This window comes from Ochlerotatus camptorhynchus, unplaced genomic scaffold (genome assembly GCF_037179485.1).
Source record: "Ochlerotatus camptorhynchus isolate MF236.1 unplaced genomic scaffold, CSIRO-AGI_Acam_v1.1 ptg000070l, whole genome shotgun sequence".
In the NCBI taxonomy this organism is placed as follows: Eukaryota; Metazoa; Arthropoda; class Insecta; order Diptera; family Culicidae; genus Ochlerotatus; species Ochlerotatus camptorhynchus.
In genome coordinates this window covers 8,217,410-8,245,060 of record NW_027040560.1, presented here as the reverse complement: position 1 = coordinate 8,245,060, position 27,651 = coordinate 8,217,410, and the positions used below count along the sequence as shown (strand labels likewise).

Here is a 27,651-nt window from a genome sequence, read left to right as displayed (position 1 = left end):
GTCGGTCGTAAGCACAAGTCGGAAATTGCACTCTCAGGTATACTCTCGGAAGAGAACGATCAGATTTTGAGGTTTTAAGGAAACCTGTTGTGCAGTGAAACAAAAACACACTAGTGAAGGAAAGGTTGAAAGTTGTTCTACACAGTTTTGGAAATGAAGCAGTTGATCTTGCTTCTAACAGTGGCAGTGCTGATTGGCCACAGCCAGGCTCAGGGCAATCAGAAGTGTGCGGCGAACGGAGAATATGTAATTAAACATTGTTTTTTTGGTCTAGCGACTGTTGTAGCATTGAAAAGTGAAATTTCCTCTTTACACCTTGCAGTGCTTAACCCACAGTGAATGCTGTTCTGGTAGCTGTTTGAGTTTTTCGTACAAATGCGTTCCAGTGCCACCGGGTGCCAGCGTTGGAACGATATTCGTTCCAGCTCCGATTATAACAGATAATCGCTTCGGTGGTCCGGACGATGGAGGAGCAAGCATCACACAAAAAACCTGTGCCAAAAATGGCGAATATGTAAGTTGCCAGTGCCAAACCAATGGTTTTATGTAGTTATCCAACCTTTGCACCACCTGTGTGATCCATATATGAATAGCTTGTTGAATCATTTCATTTGAACGTAACCGATCTTCAGCCGTGTCGAATTGTTTCAGCCGAGTTTATCCACGTTGCGGTCGTTCTAGCCATTACTTATGCGGGCAATATAGAGTAAGGTGGGGCAAAAGTTCTGCCTTAGTTGAAAATATTAAAATATCGCAAAACTCCAAGCATTTTAAATCAAAATAATTCCATGTTCGGTTCGTTCGTGGCTAGAGCGATTATTTCGCGGGAGTGTTCAAAACGAAGTTTAGCAAAAGTTCAATTAAGAAATCGGACAAAAGTTCGCAAACTTAATGAAAGTTTTTGAGAAGCTTACACACTTAGCAATTATTACCAACTTCAGTAATTTTTACCGAACTTTCAACAGCTAAAACTTTGACCCTCATTTCAAAAGCCGTTTTACTAAATTTTAATTTTAAAACTGTGTTGCCATTGTGGTGAAGTTAACCTTGTTTTAAAGTCTAACTAACTAATTAAAATGGCAGATTTTTAACCGAACAGTTCAGCTGTTGAAAGGTCGGTAAAAATTACCGAAGTCGGTAAAACTTACCGAAGTCGGTGATCATTTCTAAGTTTGTGTCCAGATATTGTCCGAACTTGGCGAATAACTAATTCCACTCGAAAATAGTGGTTTTCCACAAACAATGTTTATGATTTTTGGCTCTAAAAGACAAGCGTGAAATGCGTTTTATTTTGCACGGGCTTCAAAAGCCTCAAAGCGAACTTTTGCCCCAACTTACTCTATTAAGAAGACAGCAAATAAATAATTTTCGTGAAACCGACGTAGATCGTTTTGAAGGCCACAACAGCCGCGCGCTTCTTTATTTCATGGTTCGATGTGTGGTGGATCCGCATTGTTCTGGGTTCTACGTAATCGCTATCGGCTCGATCAATCTGCGGAATTCTTTCACTCGCAAGGTTAGAGTGGTTCCCCCAACCAACCGGTACAATTACCTATTAGCTCCAGAGAACTGCTGAGTAGCCTCTATTTGTAGCAATCAACGAATTAACTATCAGCAGAGTAATTATCACCATGAATTTGTTTACATGGACTCATTGCCTGGTGAGCAATCAATACTCAAACAAACTGGCGATTACATTTTTCAAAAATTGGAGCAGATTGAATGTGTTATTCGTGGAAAGCTGATAACCGTGTGCTGTTTGTTTGTATTTCCTCCTCCTTTCCACCGTCTTTCAAGAGGGATGGGTCAAATGTGCAAACAGAAAAAAAATATGATTGATAGTGTTTTGACTTGCGTTCACTCTCCGTTTCACCTCAGTGTCTTACCCACGCCGAGTGTTGCTCGGGAAGTTGTTTAAGCTTCTCGTACAAGTGTGTCCCAACACAGCCTCCGGCATCGGGGACGTCCGGTATTCAACAGCAACCAGCAAGACCACAACAACCGACTACTGGCTCCAGCACGGTTGGAACAACCATAGATTTGAGCAATCGCGTCGGCGAAGGCGACCAAAGTACGGTACCGATCACGGCTGGAACCACTGCTCCGCCTAGAAAGTGTGCCGCCTTGGGTGAATATGTAAGTTTTTCGTGACTTTCTTCGAGCAAAAAAAATGCATGGTGCTTTGTAGTCTACCCAGTGCATGTGATAACATTTCAGCTGTATGCTTGCTATCTGTACGAATCGTCTGTTTTTAACTCTGCTTTGATATAAGTCTTATTTTTGTTTTGTTTATAAGCTGTGCGCATCCCTATTTCCATTTTGATTTCACTTTACATCCCACTTCTGCTCAGTAATTCTTGTATATACAACGCCCTCGTCCGGATGTGGAAAAGGGGTGCAGAATGTATGTTAAGTCAAAAGTAAACCTTCCATTAATTACCCATGACGTAATTTATAAATGATCCCACCAATCAACTTTACACTGAGGCAAATCAACATAAGAATTCCGTAAGGTAAAACTTATGAACCTAGACAATTTTGACTTCATAAGACACGACTATCGTAGTCAAGCATGGAAAATCATTTGCATTCATTTCGTGCATTCATTTACATTCATTTGTCTCTAACTTTTTTCATCAACAGAATTCCGCAAACTGATGCATGGAGCTTTTGTAGGCTTTGTTATTAGCTACAACTTTTGTTAAAAACTCAAATCCGTACGAACCAGAGCCAACAGAAGCCACTACTGTTTTTAAGTGAATGTATTTTACATTCACTGAAAAACAGTAACATGTTCTGCCCGCTCTAGTTCGTGATGCATAAAAGATACAGATTTGATTTCTGGGCAAAAGTTTTAGCTAATATCAAAACCTACAAAAGCTCTAAACATCATTTTGCGGAATGCTGTTGATGAAAAAAGTTAGAGGCAAATGAATGTAAATGAATGTATGAAATGAATGTAAATGATTTTCAATGCCTGATCGTAGTACATTGGGTGATTCTTATACGCCTTTAGTCTATCCGATTCCCCAAGCGTTGATAGACGTGAGCGAGGAATAACTTTTTTTTTAAGTTTGATAAACTGATTTATGAATTTCATTGCTTTGACTTATGCATTATGTTTCATAGATCAAACTTATGATTTCCAATATAAATCCTTATGGCGAAAAATCATAAGTGGTTCTTATGGAATTCTTAAGTTTATTTGCCTCAGTGTATGGCTCCTGTATGCTTTTAAATTAAAATATGGTCATATTTTATATACTAATTTATGTACAACTCATAGCTCATTAGATTTTTTTAGACGGGTGGATCTCTTAGGACAGGGGTCATTGTAAAAATATACCCATGGAGTGGCATGTTATGATATTAGAGATGTTTATACCACGAGATCCCAACCATATAGGATGTTACTTCCTTCTGCAAAGATATTTATGAATAGAAGATCTTCAAAACTATGGATAGTTTACGACATAATATACTCACTAGATGACGCTAAGATGAAAATGATCAAATTGAGCAAGCTGAGAAAAACGCTGTTGAAGATTTTTAGTTTCGTGGGCTCTTATGGATGGGACAACATAGTTTTGGTATTTTTCGCGACATTACATTTGCTGAACAAAGTAAGGACACTTTTCGTGTACATTGGAAAGTGATGGTACTTGACAATCGATTCCAATGCATAACTCATTTTCGCCAAAAATGCTAATGGGACTATTATGCCGCACAGGGCAGTTCCCGTCTTGAGCAAAGTTGATCATACAAGATCTATCCTGAGGTAAAGAGTTGACATTCATTGTGAATGGTGTGCCCTAACTTAACATATTGACTAGATAGAAGGTACACGTCTTCGGCAATTTTTTTTTTTTCACATGAACAAGACTTATTTTATGGTTAACATTTTAGTTCAGGATTCACTCATAAGGCAGCGCTAGTGTGACATTCATATTGAATTGTTTGCCCTGACCTAGCATATGTACTAGATAGAAGTTTACCGTCTTCGGTAAAGTTGTCCAGATTTACAAAACCTATCCTAAGGTAATGAGTTTAGTTCATAATTCAGACATCAGATGGCGCTAGTGTGACATTCATTTTCAATTGTCTACCCTTACTTAACACCTTGACTAGTTAGAAAGTTCCCGTCTTTGGAAAAGTTTTTCAGATGGCCAAAACCTATTTTATGGTAAAAAGTTCAGCTCAGAATTTACTCACCAGGCGGCGCTAGTATGCTATTCATTTTTCTTGGTTTTCCCTAACTTAACCTATGTACTAGATACAAGGCTTCCATATTCGTCAAAGTTGTTCAGATGTACAAGATAAACCCTAAGATAAAGTGTTTAGCTCAGAACTCGCTCATCAGGTGGCACTAGTGTGGTGTTCATTTGTAATTGTTTACCCTAACTGAACACATGAACTAGATAGAAGGATCCCATCAAGAGTAAAGTTGTTCAGATAGACAAGATCTATTCTAAGGTAAAGAGTTTAGGCTCAGAATTTACTCACCAGGCAACACTAGTGTGACATTCATTTTGAATTGTTTGCGCTGAGATGGACTAGATAGAAGGTTGCCGTCTTCAGCAAAGTTGTTCAGATGGACACGAATTATTTTGAGGTAAAAATTTCAGCACAGAATTCACTCATCAGCTGACGCTCGTGTAACATTAGTTTTGAATTGGTTGAACTAACTAAACATCTTGACTCGATAGAAAGCAAAGTTGATCAGATAGAATAAACCAATTCTATGGTAAGTAGTTTAGCCCAGAATTTACTCATCAGTTCGCATTGTTGCTTCACGTTGTTTCGAGATTATTTGTTTCACTTGATAGCTTGCCAAGATGCGCTATCCCGCTCGGTTCCTCTAGCTAACAGATACTTTGTCTTCGGCGTATTCACCTTTAATCCAACCTTCTCTGCTTCACGTTTCAGCCTAGTGTACTGCTCCGCCACGGTCTGAAACGTTCTTCCGACAATGTTAGCAAAGCAGATGAACTGGCTGGACTTGTTGAAGATCGTGCCCGCATGTTAAAGCCCGTACGTTTCATAACACCTTCTAGCGCAATGTTGAACAGAAGGCAGGAAAGACCATCGCATTGTAAAAGTCCTTTGCGAGTTTCAAACGATTCCGATAACGCACCCGATATCTTCACGCAGCACTTTACACCATCCATCGTAGCCCTGATCAGTCTGGTCAGCTTCCCAGGAAAACTGTTCTCGTCTATAATCTTCCATAGCTCTTCACGGTCAATAGTATCATAGGCAGCCTTGAAATCGATGAATAGGTGGTGCGTAGGGCCTTGATATTCACGACCCTTTTGGAGAATCTGCCGCAACGTAAAGATTTGGTCCGTTGTCGATCGTCCGTCCACAAAACCAGCTTGATAGCTTCCCACAAATCTGTTTGCTAGCGGCGATAAACGGCGAAAGATGATCTGGGAAAGCACTTTGTAGGCCGCGATCGCTCGATAATTCTCACATTCTAGTTTGTCATATTTTTTATATACTGGGCATATTACTCCCTCTTTCTACTCCTCCGGTAGCTGTTCTGTATTCCAGATCCTGACTATCAGTCGGTGCAGACAAGTGGCCAACTTATCCTGGCCTATTTTGATAAGTTCCGCTCCGATACCATCTTTCCCAGCTGCTTTGCTGTTCTTAAGCTGTCGGATAGCATCCTTAACTTCACCTATCGTGGGAGCTGGCATGTCTCCCTGATCCGCTGTACCGACGAAGCCATTCCTCCTGCCGCCTTGGACCTTCGCCTCTGCGCCATTCAGATGTTCATCGTAGTGCTGCTTCCAACCTTTCAATCACCTCACGTTCGTCCGTTAAGATACCCCCTTCCTTATCCCGACACATTTCGGCTCGTGGCACTAGCTGGTTAGAGAAAACAATTGAAAATGAATGTCACACTAGCGCTGCCTTGTGAGTGAATTCTGAACTAAACTCTTTACCATAAATTAGGTCTTGTCCATCTGAAAAACCGAAGTCGGGAATCCTCTGTCTAGTCAAGATATTAAGTTTGTCAAACAATTCAAAATGAATGTCACTCAAACGCAACCTGGTGAGTGAATTCAGAACTATTTTTTTTACCTGAGGACAGGTCTTGTCTATCTGAAAAACTTTGCTCAATGGGATGAACTAAATTATTTAACTTAGGATTGGTCTTGACCATCTGAACAACTTTACCGAAGATGGGACCTTCTTCCTAGTACATATGTCAGAATAAAGTACACAATTCAAAATCAATGTCACACTATCGCCACCTGGTGAGTGAATGCTGAGCTGAACTCTTTACGTCCTTCTGAACAACTTTTCCGAAGACGGGAACCTTCTATCTAGTCAAGAAGTTATTTTAGGGCAAACAGTTCAAAATTAATATCACACTAGCCCAACCTGGTGAGTGAATTTTGAACCAAACTTTTTACCTCAGGACAGGTCTTGTCCATCTGAACAACTTTGCTCAAGACGGGAACCAGCCATATGAGCAGGACCTGTATATAGCTTTATATAATGTGTATTTAGAAGGCGTAACTTGATCATTTTCGTTTTAACGGCATCTAGTGTTAGTAAGTTTTGTCATAAATTATGCCTAGTTGCATAAAAAACCTTGTATTTCTGAGCTTCTTGGCGGAACGAAGCAACATTCTATATGGTTGAGATTTCATGGTATAAACATCTCTAACATCAAAATGTGTCACTTCATGGGTATATTTTTACAATGACCCCTCCTCCGAGAGATGTGGCCCTCCAAAAAAAGACTGATAAGAATTAAAATAATATATAATAGGGGAAATGGCTCTAATGTTGGCCTATGGATCTAAGATTGGGCCCATCGCTTAAAATCTGCTATTTATCAATTTTATCTAGATGATTGTCGCTATTGAAAGTTTAGTCTATTACTGAATTTATGTATGGGCCCAAATTAGGGACATTTAGGCCGACATTACATCCATTTCCCCTATATTAAAATTTCAATTTTACCCCAAATTCCAATCGCTATATCTCAGCGCGTGATCGACGGATTTTTAAAATTTAAAATGTTTTACAAAGAAAATTTAATTGATTTTTAGAATGAATAAAACTAGAAGTCCACTGCGGAAAACATTCGCTGAGATAAGACAATTTGAATTTGGGATCAAATTGACGTAAGTTTTTCTTTGCCACAGACGAAGCGTTAAATACATGTGGGCTTCGTGGTAGGAGCCTCCCTAAGCTGAATCAAGCCGGAAAAATTTAAGGACTTCGTGATTATCCGGTTAGTGTTGGTGACATCACCCATCGTTAAGGCGTATTGAAAGTGTGTTTGTCACGAAGTATGGATTTGGTTCTCGCTGCAGCCGATGGAAGTTTTTGTTAAACGAAATCGCCTCACTGGTCGTTTGTTGTCCAATGTGTTTTTAAGTTCTCAGTCTGTGCAACCTAACCTCTAGTGGGTTTGGAACTCGGGTCTAATTTCGAAACAATATTTTCAAAATTTTTGTTCCTCAGGGCAGAGAATCGCTTTTTAATTTGTTTTTGCAAATCCCGCCAGATAACCTTCATGGCAGGATCGCGTGTTCTTTGATATTGTCTCCTACGGACATTTTTAAGACGGATCAAGAGCTGAAGATCGTCGTCTATTATAATTGAATTGAATTTAACCTCGCATTTTGGTACTGAGGCAGCTCTTGCTTCAACTATAGAAGTAGTCAGAGATTCAAGAGCATAATCAATTTCATTTTTGGTTAGCAAAGGAATGTTTGGATCGAAGTTATATTCCATAAATGTTCGATATTGCTTCCAATCAGCTCTATGGTAATTGAAAGTAGAGCTGTTAGGATTAGAAATTATTTCTTGGGAAATTTCAAAAGTTACTGGAAGGTGATCAGAACCGAAGTCAGTATGGGTAACCAATTGGCTACAAAGTTGACATGAATCAGTTAATAGTTGAGGGATTCCTTGCAGAAGAAAAGCATGTTGGGCTGTTTAGATATTGAATAGTGTAATAACCTGCAGAACAATCATCAAACAGAATATTACCATTGGAATTGCTTTGAGCATTATTCCATGAGCGGTGTTTTGCATTAAAATCACCAATAATGAAGAATTTAGACCTATGACGGGTAAGTTTCTGGAGGTCACCCTTGAGAAAATTCTTTTGCTGGCCTACGCATTGGAATGGCAAATAGGCAGCTATTAACGTAAGTTGTCTAAATTTTGTTTCAACAGAAACTCCCAAAGTTTCAAAAACTTTGGTTTCAAATGAAGAAAGAATTTTATGTTTAATTCGTCTATGAACAATGATGGCAACGCCATCACAGGTCAAGACGATCATTTCTATAAATTAAATAATTTGCGTCCTTCTTAATCTTATGGTCAGGTTTAAGAAACGTTTCAGTTATAACGGCAATATGCACGTTATGAACTCTCAAAAAGTTTAATAGCTCGTCTTCATTATCTTTAAGAGATCGAGCATTCCAATTTAAAATATTTAAAGCTTTGAAATCCATTACTGAATTTTAAAGTCATGACTATATTATTAGCAAACTTTACTCCAGTTTGAAAATTTTTAAAATTTCCGTTAGTACGTTGGTTAGTATTTTGATTTCTACCCGCTGCAATAGCAGCATAGGTAGCTCCATTAACTCGCTGAACATTGTTAGCAGCGAGGGGAGTAGGTACAGATGAAACATTTGAAGCAGGGGTGATATTTGTACCTACGGGTACGAATGTAGAATTTGTTCCTCGCTGACCGTTGTTAACAGCAGAGGAATTTGTATCTGGTCGGAAACGTGGAGCGTTTCCTACCTGACGGTTAGAACGAGAATGTAGGATCGCTTTGCGAGTCTTACATTCCCAAAAATTGGATTTGTGGTTTTCACTAAAATATGAACATTTAAATTTCTTAGGATCTTCCTTCACAGGACAGTCGTCCTTTGCGTGAGAGGAATCACCACAATTCATGCATTTAGCTGGCATGTAGCAATTTTTAGTTCCGTGACCCCATGCCTGGCACTTACGGCACTGAGTGAGGTTTTGGAAATTTCCTCCAGTCTTCCTGAAGTGTTCCCACTTCACTCGGACATGGAGCATAAGGCTAGCTTTTTCTAAGGCCTTAAGGTTGTTTAGTTCACTAGACTTGAAGTGGACTAAATAAAAATCATTAGATATCTCGTTGTGCGAATCGCCAGGACAGGATTACATTTTCATTTTGATTACTTGGAGTGGCACAACTCCAAGTAATTTTACCAGTTCATCTTTGATCTGATCCAGGGATTCACCACTGGGCAGTCCTTTCATGACAACCTTGAACACACGTTCAGTTTTGGTGTCGTAAGTAAAACATTTGTGCTGCTTCTCAGTAAGATACTTGAGAAGACATTTAAATCCGTCCAAGGTTTCAGCCAATACACGGCATTCACCCCGACGTCCAATTTGTAGTGAAAAATTCAAAAGTTCCATGCGAAGAGCATGGAAATCGGAAGTGGTTATCACAATAGGGGGAATCTTTTCCTTCTTGGCATTAAGCCGGGAAAGTTTACTAGAATTTTTCTTGGATGATGGATCATTCTCATCATCCGTGATCAAATCAAATTGATTACTCAAATTAATTTCATCAGAAGGGGGGTCAAGAGTTTACCCCTTTCTTTTGCGTTTATCCAAATTGACCTCCAAGCAGATTACTATAAGAATTTGAAGGATCAATGAGGAATTTTCCAAATCGATATCCAAGAAGGATTACCACGGGTAAGGCCCAAACAAGGATCGAAGAGGAATAAGAGTTGAACAAGGTAGAACTATTTTTTTACAGGTTGAGCACTGAAAAGTGCTGTTTAAATTTGTTGTAGCTTTAGGTAGTACAGGGTGTCTACTACCTGACAAAACCTGGAAAACCGGGAATTTACAGGGAATTTATTTTTTTCTGGAAAACCTGGAATATTCAGGGAATTTTGGTTCCACTCAGGGAATTTTCCAATTATCACTTCATTCGTAATTCAAAAGAAGTTTTTCGTTCAGTTTCTCGAAACGTTTCTTAAGGAGACTGAACTTCACAAGCATCTGACAGCTAAGAAAACGTGTGCGAACGAGGCAAGTTCATTAGAGAGTCTTGTCACGCTCGCTCTTCGCTGATTTGTATGTGGAGGATCAAAATCGTCGTAAAAAGGAAACAGCCGAAAAAGAGAGACTGGCAACTGTCAAAAGGAAGCATACGTCGCATATATTGTATAAGAATAAGCATGCCAGACAGCAGGTCTGAGAGTCTACAGAGAATTTTTTTTGGGCTTCAGAGAAGGCCGGAGATCTACTGAGAAATTTGTTGAGCTTCAGGGTAGTTCGTAGATCTTGAGAACAGAACTACAAACAAATTAAAAGTAATTAACAGAAATTCATAAAAACAAAATCACAAGAGAGGTCGTAGATCTTCAGATAAATGTTCAAAGAAATTTTCAAAACTTCAAGCAAGCAAAAATAATTGAAATCAGTTTGTAAAACTATAAGCGAAATTTTGCAAATCTTCAGGGAAATTCGCATAACTTCAGACAAGTTCAAGAATCTACAGTGAAATATAAAGTATTTCACAGAAGTTTGGAGATCCTCAAAACATTATTCAACAATAGAAAAGCTCGTAGATATTCAGAACAAAGCTACAGAACTTAGAAAAAATTACAGGACATCTGAAAAAATCACAAGAATGTCAGAAATGTTAATGGATCTTCAGTAAAAATTGCAAAACTTCAGGGAAGTTCGGCGACTTAAAAAAAATTACACAATTTCAGGAAAATTCGTAGATCTTGAGAGAGACATTTTAAACTTCAAAGAACCTCAAATATTTTCAGATAAATTTTGACAACTTTAGGTAATCTTCAAGGAAATTTTTAAATCTTCAGGGTAACCCGAGAGGAATTTACAAAACATCAGAGAAGTTTGCAGATCTACTGAGAAATTTATTGAGCCTCAAGTTTTTTTTTTTTGTAGATCTTGGGAATGGAGCTACGGAGCTTAAGACAAATTTACAAAACTTTAAAGATATTTGCAGGAATTTGACAGAAAGTTTCACAGTTTCTCACAAATGTGTGATCATCAGAAAAATTCGTTATATGTCAGTAAAGCACCTCAATTCCAAAAACAAATCGCAGCGAAGTAAAAAAGTACAATATTTTGCAGAACTCCATGAAAGTCGGAAATAGATAGATCTAAAGAACTTCAGAGAAGTCCGTAGACCTTAAGAGAAGTCCGTAGACCTTAAGAGAAGTCCGTAGACCTTAAGAGAAGTCCGTAGACCTTAAAAAAAAGTCTGTAAAACGTCAGAAAGTTGGTACGTTTTTAGAAAAATTTGCAAAACTTCAGCAAAATTCACAGATCTTCGGGAAAGTTCACTGATCTTTAGATCAAGAATCCACAAAGAAATTTAAAGAACTTTAGAAAAGTTCGAAGATCTACTGTAAAAATTTTTGAACTTCAAGGCAGTTCGTAGATCTTTAGAGCAGAAATACAGTACTTCAAAAAACCTTTACAGAATTTGAAATAAATTTTAGAAACTTCAGAAAAGTTCAGAGGGTAGATCGTAAATCTACTCAAAAATTAGCAGATGTTTTAATAAATTTTCAGAATTTTACTGCAGTTCTTGGATTTTGAAAGACATTTACAGAACTTCAGGTAAGTTAGCTGATCTGTAGAGATATTTGCACAGCTTCAGAAAAAATAAAAAAAAAAAACGTCAGAATACTTCCTAAAACTTCCGGAAAGCTCAAAAATTTCTAGATAATCTTTTAATTCTTTAGAAAATTGTATAGATGTTCAGAGATATTTGCAGATATTAATTGAACCATGAAAATCTACAGAGAAAATTACAGAACTTTCGAGGAGTTTGTAGATTATTAGAAATTTTGTGAACATCAGAGATAATTTTTGATCTTCAAGGATCTTCAATCTTCAGGGATTCAGGAACCTTGTAGATCTTTAGGAAAATTTTCAGAACTTCTGAAGAACACACAGAACTTCAAAGAAATCTGTAGAACTACCGAGAAATTTGTAGATTGTCAGGAAAGATTGTTGATCTTTAAAGAAATTTTACCGGCGAACAGAAACAAAACTTCAGGGACGTCAGAAGGTTTGAAGACCTTGAAGAATTGAGTTGTTAACAGAAATTTTCAGAACTCAAGGAAGAACTTCTCCCACTAGCTTGTCTAAAGTTGGTATCGACATCCTGGCGAAGTTTTGAAATTCATTTTCATCTTCATATCGCAGCTCTTGATGGACAATATGAGCCAGATCCCTGCCGATGTTCCTCCTGAGCAACCATTTCCTACTCCACAAAGTTCATCTTCTCTTTCTCATTTTATTTAAAATAATAAAAGCAAATACGTCTGCCGAAATTAGAGCAATTTTCCGGTAATGGAAGTAGTTACTTTTGATTCCTGATACAGTTTTGTATTAAAATCTAAATTGACAGTTCTTTATAGATGTGCAAGCAGTGTGAACACCAGCAAACAGGGGGGTTCGACAAAGTGTTTCAAAAGTAAATTCGAGCAGATTTTTCACTATGGTGGCGGTCAAAATTAGATAGTCTAAACGGATCTTAAGAGATTTTAGACATGTGAAACCATGATTTATTCTGTCTTGATCTTCCAAACAGAGTTGGACTCAAACATATTATCAAAATGATATTTTGTTTTTGAAAGCATATTGTTATCAAATTTTGATATATCGTTTTATGGAAATAGTATAGACAGGTTTCTAGCTTGTATTTATATTCTTGATTTAAAAAAAAATACCACACAAATACCAAAAAAGAATGTAATATTTGATTAACGTAATGCATGCTACTGTTTGAATAACTAATGTGATTGCAAAAACCAAATACAATATTACACCCATGGATATAATTTCTTTTCGCAAATTATGTGTAGGATAAATGCACCAATAGTGGAGGTACTTTAGAGCAATGTGTTCCTATGGTGGCTTATAGAATCTCCCTAAGCCGCTATAGAAGTACATTGTACTAACGTATCTCCACTTTTGGTGCATTTACTAAACATAAATTGTACAAATTAATATTAAACAACCTATGTGCATCTGTTCTGCTGTAATATTCAATCACTTTTTTGCTGTGCCGACTTATAAGTACCAACGCCCAAGTTTAAACAATCGAAAATAACATAAATCAATAAGTACATAAAATGGATTCCAGATGGATAAATAGATAAAATAATAATGTGTATAATTTGTATGCACCTGGAATTTTTTTCATCCGACCTGGAAAAACCTGGAAAACTCAGGGAATTTGATTCCTTGGATTGAGTAGACACCCTGTAGTAGTAACACTTCCTTCAGCAAAAAGCAAATAGATCCGCACGGCAAGAGAGCACGATGCGGACTGAGTTGCATACATCTGTGATTCTGTATCACCTCCACTCTATTCTGCTAAAAAAAAAGCGAGCTTTTCTCATTATAGGAATCTGCCAAAGAACCATACTCATCAAAATTAATCTGTTTCAATTTTCATCTCCATTCAATTCTCTATTACCTATTACCCACATTCTTGTTTTCGTTCAAACCATTCGAACCATACAAAAAACATATCTTCATTACAGAGGGTCAAGTTTAAAACCCCCTGCTTCCCACTGCTTTTCTATTTGTATTTAGGTCCTCAACAACTGTGCCAAATTTGGACGAATTTGGTTCTCATCTGGATTTGCGGGAGAATGAAAAAAAAATACACACATTAATCTATACCTGAGATTAAGATTAAAACAAACTATGCAGAACAACTTTGTCAAAAACCACAAATTGATTCGATTTCAGTTAAAAAAAAGTTAAAAAAATATAGAACATACATCATTTAGCGGGCACCTCAAGCGCAAGCACGCTGTTCTAAAGTACGTTTGGTAGGAACACGCAGAGCACTAGACCAGAATTAAATAATGATTAACATTTTACACAGATGTTGAATCGATTTGCGATCTTCAACAAAGTTGTTCTGCATAGTTTGTCCAATATAAGCATTTGATTCCAATTTGGCTTTAAGTTCCGCAAAAAAAAAATGCAACCAAATCATCTAGTTTCCGTATGGTTATGTCCTAACAGCTAATAATAGACTGCTAATAATTCTAAATCTTGATAATCCTTTCACACGCATGAAGAGTTTTCTGTATCATACAAAATCCAAACGCGCACTAATTTCCAAACCCACTTCAAGACGCTCTATCCCAAATCGCTTTCTCTGTGGCTTTGCCCGGCAATAACAAGAGATCCATCAAAATCACCAAAACAAATACCCTCATTGCCTTCCTCGTCAACAGTGTCTAACCTCGTCCGAATGCTGCTCCGGATCGTGCCTGAGCTACTCGTACAAATGCGTGACCAATCGACAACTGCAAACATCCGGGGGTTTCTTACTGCCCCGGCCAACACCTGTAAACACCGTTATGAATTCCGGTGGGTTCGCCAATCGCTTTGATGGTACCAGTGACTCGTCTTCATCTCCTCCGCAGAAATGCGCCGCAGTTGGCGAATATGTAATTATATCCATCAGCTTTCAATTACACAGACGACAATCTTTTCCGTGCCAAACAGCGCTAAAATCCCCACCTCTCGCGATGCAACCGGCAAACTGACCTTAAGACGGTATTAACTCATTAATATTTGATTCCTTCTTCTCTGCTTATTTTCATGTCATGCCATGTTTGCACCCTCTCCTCACGATGCGAATAAAAATCTGCAGTGCCTCACGGCAGCCGATTGCTGTTCCCGGAGCTGTCTGAGCTTCTCGTACAAGTGCGTCCAGAACTACAATCTAGGAACACAGCAGCTGACATCGTCGGGAATTCCAGTTCAACAACCTGCCATTAATAACATCGACACGTCCAATCGTTTCGGCACCAGCGACAGGCAATGTCTCACTAATGGACACTACGTAAGTTGGTTTTATGATTGGACGAGTTTTAGGAAAATGCTAAGACGCAACTAGCTAAGTGTCTTAGGCGCGAGTTCATGTTTACTAGTTTGGTGTTCATCCCGGAAGGGTGTTGGTAGTTGTTTTGAAAACATTATCTGAAATACGATAATAGCCAATTGAGATGGCAATGGCTGATTGAAACGCAATTCGAACCACATGCGGTAAACACCAATTGGAAACGAGGCATTTTTCCAAGAAGTTCTTCATCACCGATTTGACCGTCAAAAGGCGCATCCACCCCTGCTCCAGTGACGCATGCCATTTGAAAAAAAAAACCCGTGATGCCTTTTTTTTCTAAACTTGTTATTCTGGTTCTGGTTAATTCCATTAATAATTCTTCTTTTGCTTTCTTTCATTATATCTTCCCCACATTATCAGTGCTTCCACAGCAAAGAGTGCTGCTCGGGAGCTTGCTTCAAATCATTCTGCGCGACTCAAATCAACCTTGGAGTTCCCGAGTCGGAACTGACACGGCCCTCCGCCGCCAACGGACCGTTCGTGCAGGTCAACAGTTTGGATGAACTGATAACGCGCTTCGGCGGTGGGGCACCGGCACCTTCCAGGGATTCCAGCGCCAGTGCTTCGCTGAAACGGGCCAACATTGGAGCGCGGAGTGGAGCCGAAAAGCACTGTGCAGTCGTTGGTGAAGGGGTGAGTGAACTTGTAATTATAAGACTCTACTTCAAAACTGTCTTCATACGCATGATACTCTAAATTCTATCTGGTTTTACTGAACCTAAATCGAAATTTTGCTGACAAGGACAAATTAGCGTTTGAAAATGTGAACCCTGAATTTGAAATAGGTTCAGCTAGCTGCCCCTTGTAACAACGAACGGGTCGGTCATTTGTATCCCGAACGATTTCGTCACACTTTCGCTTTCCACTTGCGGGTCGAGCGAGACCAACTGAGTGCCGAAAGCGGAAAACGATCGTTTGCGTGCCTAGATTTGATTACGCGATGCGGGAGTTTTCTGTGTGGTGATTAATTGCAATAAAGTTTTTTTTTATGGCGTTATTTCCCGGGTTGAACTTTTTGGGAGAACTTGTGGGACAGGGAAAATGGAAATTAGAAGTTCATGCCTGGCAATTATTCACGGAAGCTCGGTTACTCTCTAGAAAAAAACAGAGAAAGACAGAGACGTGTATTTCGTGTACAATACGCAGTCAGTTTCTAATACTCGGCTAAATCTACGGACGAGCCAAGTTTTAGTACCGGACACTGAAGTATGTGTATCTATCCAGGATAAGCAATTAAGTTACTGGAATTAAATGGAAATGACTAATCCTTGTTTATGTTCGATGGATAATTTCACTGAAATTACTGAACATTTTGATTTGATTTTGCTTTTGGTGGACAATTGATATAATTTATGAAGAGTACTGGAAAATTAAAAATCAAAAGAAAAGAAAACAATCAAAACATTTCAATTAATTAAAAAAAAAAAACGATAACAGTTGGGAATAATTATGTTTAAGCAAATGGCCAATATCTTTTAAAGTACATTATGGTTTCATTTGTAACCAGTTTCTTCAAAAGTTTTGTAAATTTTCGATAAAAATCACCAAAAGTTGTAAAAAATTTCATTCGAACTTGCGTCAGATTTCCTTTAACCCTTAGTCTGTCTGTACCTTGGGGTCAATTTGACCCCAGGCCACTTTGAAAAACTGTAGGTCGAAAGAATCGGTATTAGTATATGTGTCCATTTACCGTTCTCTCTCGTGTTCCACTCCTGTTGCCACTTAGCCAATGACTCCACTCTCACAACTTTCCGTGCTCTTCCGGCTTCCCTCCGCCTGTAGCACTCGGTGTCCTCCGCCAAGGTGATGCCGATAGGGATCATTCCGGCGATAACGCATACTGCCTCCGACGAGATGGTTCTGTACGCAATCACGACTTGCATGGCCATGAGCCGAAACGTACTGCTCAGTTTGCTTTGGTTCTGCTTCGTTTCCAGTGCTGCAACCCAGGTTGGACCTCAATACCTCAGTATCGATGACGACACACTGGCCAGAAGACGCCTCTTACTACTGCTGGGACCAGCGTTGTTCGACATGATTCTAGCTATCGCGTTGATGGCCTTTGAACCCTTCTCACAGGCATATTCGACGTGGCTGTTGATGATTAGGCGGTCATCGATCATCACTCCCAGGTATTTCCACATACGCTTCGAGGCTATGGCGTGCTCCCCGACGGTGATTTCTGCCCGCTGTACCGCTTTACAGTTACTGACCAATAACACTTACGTTTTGTGGTGGGCTATCTGCAGCTTCGCTCGTTGCATCTAGTTACCAATCATGTTGATCGCCTCGGTCGCCAACACTTCCACCTCTTCCAGCGTCTCGCCTGTTACCGTCAAAACGACGTCGTCCGCAAAGCCAACGATCTCAACTCCTTTGGGCAGTTACAGCGTTAGCACGCCGTTGTACATCCCGTTCCAGAGCGTTGGACCAAGGATGGAGCCTTGTGGAACTCCCGCTGTGATATTAATTGATCTCTGGCCGATGTCTGTCTTGTAGATCAGAACCTGGTTCTGGAAAAAAAAAACTTCTCAGGATCCTGCACAGGTAATCAGGGACTCTCATCCTATGCAGCGCTTCGGCGATGGCCTCCCGAGGTTAAAGTTTGCAGTTCCTATCATAATGAAAACTCATTTTGATTTCAATTCTCGCGACATAAGTCTGATATCATATTGTGCTTTCATTATGCAGTCAAAACTTTTTAAATGAAAGCAACTTAACTTGAAGTTTTGCTGTTAACGTCTTGTTTAAAATTTAATTTAAGTTTGAGTCAACAGTGTAAAATTTTGCTCTCATTTTTGCTGTGTTATCCGTTAAGTCAACCAAAATGAGATCAACTGGAGTATTCAAAATAAGTTACATCATAACAGCAAATTTTGATTTCAATTTGATATCCAGCTTTGCTCGGGGCTCCCAGCTGGCGCTGTTGAACGCATTCTTGACGTCGATCGTTATCACGGCGCAATATCGATCTCCTTTCCGCTTCTGTTTGGACGCCTTCTCGGCTCTCTCGACCACTGTCCGAATTGCATCCACAGTCGATCTCCCTTTCCGGAATCCGAACTGCCTTTCCGACAATCCGTGCTCACTCTCCGTTGATTTCGTCAGCCTGTTTAGGATGATCCTCTCCAAGAGTTTTCCGAGTGTATCCAGCAGGCATATAGGCCTGTACGATGCTGGATCCCCCAGCGGTTTTCCTGGTTTCGGCAGCAACATCAGCTTCTGTATCTTCCACCTGTCAGGGAAGTGACCCTCGTCCAGGCATTTCTGCAGCACCATCCTGAACATGTCCGGGGGTGCCTGGATCGGCGCTTTCAACGCTACGTTGGGGATTCCATCCGGACCGGGAGCTTTCTTCACCGTCAATCCTTTCGCCACTGCTACGAGTTCCTCGTTGGTGACTTCGACGTTATCTCCCGCTCCTTCTCCGTACGGTGTAGGTGGCCAGGTCGTTGGGTCGTGCTTCGGGAATAGTCCTTCCACGATGACTTTCAGCTTCTCTGGACACATTTCAGCGGGCATCGTTGGACCTCTGATCTTCGCCATCACGACTCGGTATGCGTCGCCCCAGGGGTTGGCATCAGCGTCTCGACACAGCTCCTTAAAACAGTTTGACGCTCGAAACGCTCCTCTTCGTTCCTCTCTGTCTGCTTCCGTTCTTGCTCCAATTATCCACACTTCAAATTAGTTCTCGCTTCAATTCTGTTACGACGCGTTGTTCAGAGGTGGCCGTGATAGTTGATCACTGTAGTACGCGACTATCGTGGTAAAAGGTTAACTAGACAATCAAAAGGACAACCTAAATTTAGGACGGTATCCGGTTATGATGGCGATGACGGCTATCGTATCGACAGCACAGCTGTCAACGATGAGCCCAGGAAAGCGATGGAACGTTATGGCACAGGCAGTGTTCCCAGCGCTTCTGTTTCGGTTGCCCCAACATCTCCCCTCTAGAACCGATGATACAGGTTGAAACTCTGAGGCGGTCTTCTAAGTCTCGAAGAACGCCTTGGTAGCTGTACTTTTGGCTGCACCGTTGGTGTGCTTGCAGCAGCCGATTCGAAGCTGGAAGATGTGGTACTCGAAGACGAGGACGATGACGACATGTCCGTGCTGGTAGCCGGACTAGTAGGTGGAGACAACGTTGGGAATTCGTGTTCGAATAATGTCGCTTGCAGTCGTAGTTGCTGGATTCCACGTATCGAATAGAGCTTGCAGCGGAAGTTGCTTATGCTTCGATGACTGGCTGGATCCAGGACCTTGATTCGAGCAGACTGACGTTCTACTCCTCAGCTGGTTCAGGTGCGATCGGACTAAGCGACGACTATCGGTCAACACGTTGTACATCACTCGTCCTACTCTTTCAATAACCGTTCCAGGAACCCAGTTCCAGGTGTTCTTGGTGTAGATCTTGGCGTAGACGAGATCACTTGGACTAAAGGACCTCATACTGGACTTCTTCTGGTCGGTGGACGTTCTGGTGATGGACGTAGCAGTTCGAGACAGGTGCGTAAACGTCGTCCGAACATGATCTCCGACGGGGATAGACCTTCTGGCGCTGACCGGTTAGATGTGCTTCGGTAGGCCAGCAAGAACGTATCCAAGGCTTCATCGGTCGAACTTCTCCCCTCTTCAAGCTTCTTGATCGCTCGCTTGAACGTGTCGACAAATCGCTCTGCTTGGCCGTTTGATTGTGGGTGAAACGGTGCAGTTGTTACGTGGTCGATTCCATTCGTCTTGCAGAACTGAGCGAATTCCGAGCTTGTGAATTGGGTGCCATTATCTGACACCAACGTTTCCGGCATCCCATCCTCGTCGCCACTGTTACGACGCGTTGTTCAGAGGTGGCCGTGATAGTTGATCACTGTAAAATAACATTAACGCGCACGTAAACGATAAAAACTACATTTATTAAAATACGCGACTATAGTGGTAAAAGGTTAACTAGACAATCAAAAGGACAACCTAAATTTAGGACGGTATCCAGTTATGCTGGCGATGACGTCTATCGTATGACAGCACAGCTGTCAACGATGAGCCCAGCAGGAAAGCGATGGAACGTTATGGCGCAGGCAGTGTTCCCAGCGCTTCTGTTTCGGTTGCCCCAACAAATTCACTCAAGTATTTAATTTAATTATCCAAATTACACTCTTCTATACTGACCCTACTAGATCTTTTATCCAATTGTTCTGATAGTTTCTTTGTTTTTCTCTTCAGCTCAATTTTCTCACTCTCCCTTTTTCTTCCGTTTAACATTTTTACATTTTATGCTTTGCTGTCATATCTGTCATGCTGCTTACCGAGTCACGCAAAGGGCGGAACCGGAACTCACTTGACAGCCCGTGACGACTGCCCAGTGGGTTCGCCAACATCCCCTCGCCCGTGCAGTTCCGGTTCGCCCGAGACATACACTTCCGGTCCTCCTGATGCATCAAGGTAGCGGCTCGGCTGATCGTTCCTCTTGACGTGTTCACCACGGCCCGTCGAACTTGCCCGTCCTTTGCCTCGAGTCCATCCGTTACGCTTGCCTTCATTGACTACCACCACCAGGTCACCGGGTTTCACCGGTTTCACCGGCTTGAACCATTTGGTGCGCCGTGTCAACGTGGGCAGATATTCGCGACTGCAGCGACTCCAAAACGTGTCGATCAGATGCTGCGCCAGTTTCTAGCGGTTTGCGGATTCTTCCGCCAAATTCCGAAGAGGCTGGTTCACGCCTTTCATTCCGTGGAAGAGTAGGAAGTGGTTTGGCGTAAGTGCTTCTTGTTCTGCGTGATCTAGCGGAATGTACGTGAGTAGTCTCTAGTTTACTATCGATTCAGCTTCGAGCACTACAGTCTCCAGAACCTCATCGCTGGGATGGTGTGGATGCTCTGCTAACGCTGCCATGGCTGCCTTCACCGATCTTACCATGCGCTCCCATGGTCCTCTCAGGTGGGGCACGAGTGGTGGATTGAAGAGCCATCTCGTGTCTGAATTCGTAAACGTTGCTGCACAGTGTTCGTAGATTACTCGGAGTTGCTCTTGCAACAAGTTGTTTGCTCCGACGAAATTAGTTCCGTTGTCGGAGTAAAACGTCGCTGGTGAACCTCTGCGCGCCACGAATCTTCTTATGTCCATTACGCACGACTGGATAGACTGGCTGCGTACAACTTCCAGGTGCACCGCTCGGACTGACAGGCATGTGAACAGCGACCCCGTTTTACGAAAGTTGGTCCAAAATAATCTACCCCAGTGTGCGTAAATGGGCGTATGTACGCGGTTAACCGAATTTCTGGAAGTGGTGCCATGATCGTAGTCTGCGATGCTGCGTTTCTAATTTTACAGAATTGGCATTGCTTGGCGATTTTTGCTACTACTACGCGTAGTTGTGGAATCCAGTACCGCTGCCGGATCTCGTTCACGACAGTCTGGTGGTTTCCATGCAAAAAACGAACGTGGTAGCTTTTTACGAGCAACTTGGTCACCCGATTATCCTTTGGAAGAAAGATTGGGTACCTTGCATTTAATGCCAACATAGGTGCCGCTGTAATGCGGCTATTCATTCTGAGGACACCGTCATCGTCTAGCATAGGAGACATTCGGTAAAGCGCGCATTTTCTATCAATCAGCTTCGGTTCCGCTTCTGGATGTGTTTTGTTGTATATGAGCGTTGCATACTCGTCCGAATACTCCTGCATCTGCATCTGTCGCCAAATCAGTACTTCCACTTTCTTCAATTCTTCTTGCGTCAAATGACCCTCCGGTTTTAGTCCCCGGATTCTTTTGATCGCCCTGATTACGTACCCGGCTGTTCGATGAAGCCTAGACCATCTGGAAAACCGTTCTACATTTATTAGCGACTGTGGCATGGTTCGATGATGAAGAAAGACAGCGCGAAAATCCTCCTCGGTGGTAAACTCCTTCCTTGTTTCTGTCTGCCAGGTTTCATCTGATTCTCTCAAAAATTTCGGTCCGGTGTACCACCAGTCCTGTGGATTGAAGCTGGGTCCGTCTCCCCATTTCGTGGCTAGGCTTTTCGCCAGTTGTGGACAGTATCTCTCCAACCCGGAAGCCAACGAACTGATGGTAGCGTCGAGTTTCGGATCTCTGTCGAAGAGTCAGACCATAGGTATCTAGCAGCCACTGGTATTTCCAACGCCTTGCAGATACTTTCCAACAGTCGGGAACCGATTAGGGCTGCTTGTAGCTCCAGCCGTGGAATTGAGATAAGCTTCAACGGCGCTACTTTTGTCTTCGCTGCTATCAGTGTACATCGAGGTGCTCCGTCGAAAAAGCTACGGAGGTACGCAACGCAAGCGTACGCATTTTCACTCGCATCCACGAAGACGTGTATTTGGGAATCCTGTGGTGTGGCACTTGTCTTGGAAAAAAGCATCTTGGGACGCGAACTTCGTTAATTTTTGTTAGAAGTCCGCTCCACTTGCGCCAGTCTTCTAGTATTTCACAGTTGATCGATTCGTCCCACAGCGATCCAGTCCTCCAAATTCTAGTCCTAACGGATCGAAAAGTGACATGATCGTTCGTAGCACTTGACGTTTGGTAGGTGCTTCCTGACTTTCAACGATGCTTCGTACTTCTACCTTCAAGCTGTTGTCAAAGCTGAAGATATCCTCCGAAGGTCCCCACACCATTCCAAGTACTCTTTCGACCTTCGCTTCAATATTCATTGACTTCTCCTGGACTTTGCTGCTTTCACCAATCAGTTCTAGCACCTCGGTGGAATTTGATACGAAGTTCCGAATTTCCATGCCAGCCATGGAGTGTACGTATTTAACGTCTTCGATCAGTCTCACCGCTTCTTCAACCGTATCCACACTATCGAGATAGTCATCTACGTAGTGATTATTGATGATAGCTTTCGCAGCCTCGGGAAACTGCTCCGCATTCTTGTTTTTTAGGTACTGTGCGATACACGGTGAGCAGGCTGCTCCAAACGTAGCTACATCCATAACGAATATTTGTGGTGTATGTCCCTGTCGTTCCCGAAAAACGAATCTCTGGGTTTGCTTATCCCTCTGCCGGATCAGGAACTGGTGGAACATTTCCCTTGTGTCTCCACTGAAAGCTACACGCTTCCGTCTGAAGCGCAATACTACGTCAATCATTTCATTACTTTCCTTTTTTTTGCTGAATAATAACAACCGAGATTTTTTAGATTTCATCTTGGGAAATTAAGAAAACAAACCGGAATTTCAAAATGAAATTTTCCTGATCACCCTGTTTGAAACTGTTTGAGATTATGCAAGTAACCAATAAGCCTACTAATTCATCTTATTGAAATATAAGGCTGATAATTGGCTAACATGAAAGCTCGGAAACCCAATATCAGTCGTATATTAGTCTTATTTGGCAAAAGGCGGGTTTTTCGAGTAGTAAAAATAGAAAATTTGAACTTTAGGAATCATTCTGCTTAACCATCTACTTCCAATTGTGCTGGACTCACAATCATAATTTATGTTTCACAGAACTCAGAACACTTACAACAATATACAGCTCTATTAACAATACTCCTAAGCCCACCCATAACACAGCAATCGCCAACCTGCTCCCCCACCAAAATCCCCGCATTCAATCAAGGGCTTACAGCTCAAGTAACCCTCCGGCATCTCGCTTATCTCAGCGTGATTTACAATCGAAAATGACGTGTACCAATATAAATGAATATTTGATTAACTCTCGTGTTGCCGCCGATGTGCCGCTTCCCATCCAGCAAACATTTATCGACCTGTCACCGTACATCATCGCGAATCCTAATCCTCCCACTCCCACTGCTGCCAACCACAAGCGGATGAAAGACGTCGTTGTCCCGTCTCTTCCGCAAATCGCACGAACCATCCGAACGAACTCGCGGTTCAAGTACTCACAGATCTTATTGAGGTCGTATTGCGCTGAACTTGCCTCTTTTCTTTTCTTCTCTTCATCAACAGTGCTCCCGCCAGGAGGATTGCTGCTCCATGAGATGTCATTCGTATCGACGCAAGTGTGTAACGTAAATCGGACTGGGGGTCCGACCATACACACAAATACACACAGAGCTGAGGCAGAGAGGGAGAGGCTTTCTTCCGCGAAACAACTAATTTTTTTTCTACGTTTATCAACGGAGAAAAGTGGCAAACGGCGAACCTTCACCACAGATTATACGGTGTGTGGGTGTGTATGATAACCGCCGTCGTCAACATCATCCAGGTTTGCCAGCGGTTTTATTATTGTTGTTGTTACTACATAGCCGCGTGCCACCCTGCTCTTTCCAGTTTGCTTTTATTTTATATTTTATTCCTTTCAATCAACATTTATTAAACATATATTGCTGTGATGATGATGATGAACGATCCTAGATGAAATACTTCGAAGGATATGTTGGAGAGTGAGCGAGCGTGTGAGAAACAGAGGAAAATAAATCATAAATAAAACAAAACTGTGTTTGGAATCATGAGAAGGATGTTTGTTTGCCTATAGGAGGGTACGTGGGTGTCAAAAGAAGAGAACATTCGAACAGGATCAAAGATTGAGGTTCTTGCTTCTGGTGTGCAACCGGTGCACAGTGTACACGTGAGCCTTTTCGATTTGATGGAATATTAATACCAACCTTGGCTTCGGTCCGATCTGAGGCTGCAGCAGTTTGAATATTCCGAAGCCGGTTCAATTAGTACGATGGTTACTCAATATTTATTCATTTCAGCATATTGCTATTTGTTGAATAAGGCTGGTTTTATCATGGTTGGTCATCCATTTAAATATCGAAAATCAAACAATTTTGTCCGCAAATCCTGTTTGAATTTATGCAGGGGAGATGGGGCAAAATACCCATGCTAAGGAAGATCGCCGTTTAATCCACAAAGTGAATCGATATTTCAGTGCAATGCCATCTATATGTTTGATTAGGTTATTGGCACGGTACTACAATTAATTATATGATTTGAGTAGTAGCTTTTCTGAAGATCCGAGAGATGTTGCCCCTTCAGTGGTAGGAATTTTTTTTGCATTATAAGAATATAAAAAAATCCACGATTTGTGACTAAACATGCTTTCACAGAAGGAAACAAATAAACGAGTGTTTACCTTATAACCTTATAGCGAATTCGTTTATTATTAAGTTCCAAACTGGATCGGGTATCAAGATTGGATCTGCTTGTTTTCTGACAAACGTCAGTTTGATCGTTTGTTTTTAAAACCCAGCTCAAGTTGAGGTTCGCACTGACAAAAAGTTCGGTTTCGCACTGTGTTGGAACTGGTTCCAACCCCGATAATAAACGAATTCGCTATTAGTAATGTACTCGTGTAATTTTTGTGCATCTAAAACTGCCCATAAGACGGTAATGAATAAAAACTGAAAATGTTCATGCATTTTCAAATGGTTTCCTACCATTCCCATACATTCGAAAGTGACTAGCTCTCTGGATGTGATGATATCAAAAACAACAAAACATGATTAATTGATATGCTTAAAGAAAATTGATATATTTGTGTATAATTAGTAAAACTGAAAAGGCCAACAAAAACTTGTTTTCGAAATAGGGTTAACTACACCATTTCCGGCCTATTAAGCACAACCCGCACTTAGTCTTTCTTAATCAAGCGCAGTTTAGCACCAAACGGAATGTTATTATTACTGATGGCTTCTAAATTTATTTACCTTTCCGTATGTACCGTAAGATTTGATAAAGAGAAACCAATTGTTGAGATATTGTCAAAAGTCTAACACTTCTTCTTGACGCCATACTCGGCCTACGGATTCTAAACTCAGCCTAACGCATTGAAACGCCAATGAATTCACTTCGGCCTATCGGATGAAGATAAAACATGATTCGGTCGGAGCGCTTCTTTTGATTTTTGGGAATAATGGGTGCAATCTTCATATCACGCGTTCTCATTGACTTCGTTTGGTAGCTTATTAACTAAAGTATCGTACCAAACTGTGACTTTATTAACTCTGAAATCAAGAATTTATTTGAAGTTTTCTGCTTGATAGGCCCAAAATGAGCGATTATGCCGAAGTAGTTCTCTACCCTACTGTGTGGAAATATACGGGCATTCCCCTATTGAATTTCGAAGGTTCACGCCTGATAGTTATGCTATCCACACTACAATTAGGGGAACGCCTTGTAGAGTAAGAAATAGTAATGTAGAAAATAACTACTATTTTAAATAATAAACATGCAATTGGGTATGCAATATAAGATTTTTTATAGTCGATACGCAACGAAACGGATTTTCTGAATACATCCCGAAAGCGAAACGTAATGATAGTGGCGAAATTCCGCGGAATCAAACAGAATTTTTATAATATGCCGATGACTGTATAAACAAGAATTATTAAAAAAAAATGCAAAAAAATTTACACAGCCGAGTTATTAATTTACATATTGACTATAGCATGCCAAAATTTACATGAGAAAACATAATTCAAACATTTAAAAATATGTAAGGATGCGAATGATTGATTGTTTCTTTTTTTATACATTTTGATTTCGTGGTACATATCAAAGAACATCAGACCGGTTTATTAATTTGAAATTTATTAAAGTTCTCATACATTCAGTGGTATATTGCTTTAATTTTCACATTTTCCATTCTTTCGACATCGCCTATAAATTGGAACCACCGACGAAAAGCATCCTAAGCATTGGACCACAGATGAATAATCAACAAAGCTCAAAACAACAAACCCATTAAGACGACCCGGATCCAAAGTGGTTCAAGAATTAGTTGCTTTCTACAGAGGCCCATTCCAAAGCAGATTTCCTCTTCCCATCCAATAAAATCCTATTTCTTATCCAGACGCTCGAGCAGCACTTATCTTCCTAGTGATTCACCGGTGAAGAAAGTAAAAATACCTAAGACGATACTAAGCATAACTGGAATCGTATTGAATTATCGATTTGGGTCAGATGTTTCCCACCTACTTTCTCCGCCCAAGACGACGACGACGACGACGACGACGGCGGCACTCGGGAACGAAAACAAGCGAGTCAATCGTAAACCAACAGCAGTTACGGGTCAGATTAAGTTTCATCTCACAGATCAAACCAAAAACCATTCGCAGTCAGATGGATCAACGAAAGTCGTAAGGATTAAAACATAACCTATTTGTCAGGGCTGTCGGTTGGGTATTCTCAAATTCGTACGGCGCAGCAATTAGGCGATAGTCGGTAATGTTTCTCTCAATCCTACTGTTGTCTACCCCACATCTTGTGCCATATAATCCCAGGCAACCACATATGTGTCACCTTGGATGCTCCAACGAGAAAAAGGTAAATGTACAAATCCACTGTGTACATGTGTTTCGAATTTAAAAGCATTTTCCTGTACCACCTTTGGCCATGCGAGTTGTGAGGAACTGAGCACTTGAGCCGGGTAAGGCCAGGGAAAGAATTCTCATGACTTCAAAGTCGACAATCGGGCAATCAGAGCGGCAATCCAACCCGGCAGGTATAGGTGGAACACGTGCACTGAACATATCTTAGGAAGCGATATGTGGAGCTCGGTATTGTAACAAACACACAATCTGGTTTTACATTAGCTTGGAATGCTGGCGTTGGCGTGGTTAAGGAAAGATGGGTTAAGAAAAGCATCCCAGCATCATTCCGGGCAAACGGCACGGATGCTTTGACTCGAATTACTTCGCTTTGAGTCTTTTTCTTCCAATTTAGGTTGCGGTAAATCTGGTCGTGCCTTTCATCCTGCGGACCTAT

General features: G+C 41.1%; 1 protein-coding gene across 2 annotated transcripts; it reads left to right on the top strand.

The window, feature by feature from the left end:
- On the top strand, positions 1 to 24,374 carry LOC135697471 (uncharacterized). 2 transcript variants are annotated; one of them, XM_065217215.1, is made up of 7 exons: positions 1 to 246; positions 323 to 514; positions 1,879 to 2,136; positions 14,283 to 14,498; positions 14,705 to 14,896; positions 15,317 to 15,589; positions 23,887 to 24,374. In XM_065217215.1, exons 1-7 carry the CDS (start codon positions 154 to 156, stop codon positions 23,950 to 23,952), a joined length of 1,290 nt encoding a protein of 429 aa, XP_065073287.1. In that variant the 5' UTR covers positions 1 to 153; the 3' UTR covers positions 23,953 to 24,374. The 2 variants fall into 2 exon arrangements, with proteins under 2 accessions (XP_065073287.1, XP_065073288.1); XM_065217216.1 differs by lacking the exon at positions 14,283 to 14,498 and having other exon boundaries at positions 5 to 246.
- The last annotated feature ends 3,277 nt before the right edge of the window (positions 24,375 to 27,651 follow it).

Bases quoted from the DNA above. Each gene is read 5' to 3' on its own strand.
- LOC135697471 (XM_065217215.1), top strand. From the start codon at position 154: ATGAAGCAGTTGATCTTGCTTCTAACAGTGGCAGTGCTGATTGGCCAC. The intron at 515-1,878 runs GTAAGTTGCCAG...GTTTCACCTCAG, and splicing joins GTGCCAAAAATGGCGAATAT to TGTCTTACCCACGCCGAGTG. The intron at 2,137-14,282 runs GTAAGTTTTTCG...CCTCGTCAACAG, and splicing joins GTGCCGCCTTGGGTGAATAT to TGTCTAACCTCGTCCGAATG.